Below are 2,957 nucleotides of genomic sequence, written 5' to 3' on the forward strand. Positions count from 1 at the left end.
TTACCTAAATATCGTTATAAAAGTATCGAAGAGAAAATATTTGTTACCAGCGACAATGAGAGCCGTCACTCGTTATTTTGTGGCGAGTATTTCGCTGGAAATTGAAAAAATTGATGCCGAATGTTTTCTGAGAGGGACATTTTTAATTGTCTCGCATTTATCCATGCCGTGTAGGCCCCTTGTGCAACTGTGATTTTTGGAAAGAGAATTAAATAAGTTAGTTAAATACAGTCGGAAAAATAATCACAAAAGCCCAACGAAAATGTATAGAAGACATTTATAAACATCTCGCCCAAAAAAAAGTAGCGACTACCTCTCAGTATACATCGAGTAAATGCCTAAAAAATAACGAGTGACGGCTCTTATTGTATTTATCCTCTTTGCCAGCGATAAAAGTTTCAAATTGTTATGTTACCGAAATTCGTGTTCAAAACGTTTCGGAGGTGGTATTGGGAAATCAAAAGACCTGAAAGAATTTAATTTTATGATTTAGTTACCGATCTGATATCCAGTTTACGAAGTGCTGAACATAATACGGAACAAGATTAAAAAATAAATAATTAAGAAAGTTAACACTGAATGAGCTTGAAATTTCAGAAGCTTAAATTTCTGAACTTGAATCGAAATTTTTCTGATTTTAATTTGGAAATTTTCAGCTTGGATTGTAATTTTCTGGGCTTGTGTCGCATTTTTAGAATTTATTTGTTTGGAAGTTCTCAACTTAAATTGAAAAATTCTGGATCAGTATCGTGGTCTACGATCCGTGATCTAAATCCATTTTCTAAATCGCAGTAGCTCTGCAAGGGCTAATCTGATTAATAAAGTATGTGAACTAGAGACCAAACATACTCATTAGAGCTTTAGTTTTAACAAATGGTTTGCCAAATTCATATTTATCGATTGAGTTAAAATGGCTTTCCATCCGTGCGGTACGAGCATGAATTTAAGTTAGAGATTTTGAAATTGAGATATAATTCTTTGTTGCAGTGCTCTAAATTAAATTTTGGTATTCTAGACTTGAATTATAACTTTCCGAGTTTGGGTTTTAATTTCCTTAATTTGAAGTAAAAGTTGAATCCGATTTTTTTTGAATTCAAACTGAGTATTCTGACCTTGAATTGTAATTTTCTGAGCTGGACTTACATTTTCTAAAATTGATATGGAGTTCTCGTAATTTAAATTGGATATTCAGAACTTTAATTGTAACTTTCTGAACATAAAATGAAACGTTCTAAAGTAGAATTTGAATTTCTTTAACTTGAAATGCAGTTTTCTTAATTTAATTTAGAAATTATGAATTTAAATTGAAATTTTCTAAACTAGTATTGGAAATTCTGAACTAGAATTAAAATTTTCTGAACTTGAGTTGCATTTTCTGAAATTGAGTTGCAGCTTTCTGGATTTAAAATGAAAAATCTGAATTTGAATTTTAAGTTTCTAAATTTAATTTCGAAGTTATGAACTTGAATTGAATTTCTTCGGTTTCAAATTGGAAATTCTGGGCTTGAATTGTAATTTTCTGAACTTGAGTTGCAGTTTTCTGAATTTAAATTTGAAGTTCTGAATTTTTTGAATTAATTGAAAAACTGTTTTGTAATTTCATATTGAGTAGTGTTCTTTATTAAAATTAAATTTTTCAACAGTACGAAGCATTACAGATATAAGAACTACCCTAATGCCTGTTTACAAATACAGAAATAAGTATGTAACTTAGAAGTATCAGAACAACAACGTAATGTAAATTTGGTTATATATGTAATAGCCAAATTTTGTTGAGCTACGGATTTGTTAAACTTTTTTTAGAACTTTTTTCTCTCAGTGCATCATTTGGGTAAGATAACAAAATTCAATTCAAGAACTTAAGACAAAAGAAATCTTAAGCGCAATTAAAAATTACTGAAATGTCAATGCGAAGACAAAAAATGAAATTAATTGCATGAGATGACCAAAAATTAAGCAAATGCGGCGTTAAGTTCTTTAACAACGAAAATTTTGGGTATAAAAGTTAAACAAGACCAGAAAAGCAACATAATTGTAAACTCAAAGTCAAACTAGCAACATCTGCAGCAAAGAAAGTTTCAAAATGTTTCGTTACGTAAGTGCAAATTGTTTCAAGTATAAACTGATATTTAAAATATTTTTTTTTTTATTTTCAATCATCCAGATCTGCCTTACAGTATTGTTTGCCTTCGCTTGTGCCGCACCCGTCGATGAGGGCATGTCGCATACAGCAGCTGCATATGGCATGGAGTTGATGGCGCCACCTTCAGATGACGAAGTCGTAGCAGTCGCCGCACGTGATTTGGATACGCACACACCTTTCGTTGGCATAATGGACGCTGCTCTACAACAATCAACTGATGGTGCTTACAACTTTCATTATCGCGGCGAGGATGGCAGCTTCCGTCAAGAGACTGCGCAAGTTGTGAATCCTGGCACAAAGGATCAATTCTTAAAAGTCAGTGGCACTTATTCCTATTTTGATTCCAACGGCAAGGAGGTAGTGGTGCACTATAAAGCCGATGATGGTGGTTTTGTGCCAGAGGGCAATAATATTTTAGAGTCAATTTCGTTGGCTGCAAAGCAAAATAGCCAGTTGCCCCGATTGGAAGAGAATCCGAAACCACAATCGCCTGTCACTGTAGCCACCTGGAATACGAATACGTCGTTGTAATCGCTGATCATAAAATGCATGTAAAACATGAACAAAGCGATTTCTGAAGCAGATGTGCATATTTCTTTTTTGTTTGTTTTTGTGTAGTATAATTTCGCAGTTTTTGCATAACGGTACTAATGAGAATAAAAAGACTTGCCCATTGAAATATGTTGTGTTATTTATAATTGTTGCATACTTTTAGGCGGCCACTGATTTTCGTATATGGTGAATTTTTGCAAGGTTGGTTCGAGGTAGTCGATTTAGAAGTCGCTACAACATCTACGTTTCTAAAAAAAATATT

At 33.0% G+C, this 2,957-nt stretch overlaps 1 protein-coding gene across 1 annotated transcript; it reads left to right on the top strand.

The window, feature by feature from the left end:
• Nucleotides 1-1,977: 1,977 nt before the first annotated feature.
• On the top strand, nucleotides 1,978-2,714 carry Cpr78E (Cuticular protein 78E). Its single transcript, XM_067791611.1, has 2 exons — nucleotides 1,978-2,095; nucleotides 2,165-2,714. Exons 1-2 carry the CDS (start codon nucleotides 2,084-2,086, stop codon nucleotides 2,672-2,674), a joined length of 522 nt encoding a protein of 173 aa, XP_067647712.1. The 5' UTR covers nucleotides 1,978-2,083; the 3' UTR covers nucleotides 2,675-2,714.
• Nucleotides 2,715-2,957: the final 243 nt, after the last annotated feature.

Source organism: Eurosta solidaginis, chromosome 5 (genome assembly GCF_040869045.1).
Source record: "Eurosta solidaginis isolate ZX-2024a chromosome 5, ASM4086904v1, whole genome shotgun sequence".
Taxonomy (NCBI): domain Eukaryota; kingdom Metazoa; phylum Arthropoda; class Insecta; order Diptera; family Tephritidae; genus Eurosta; species Eurosta solidaginis.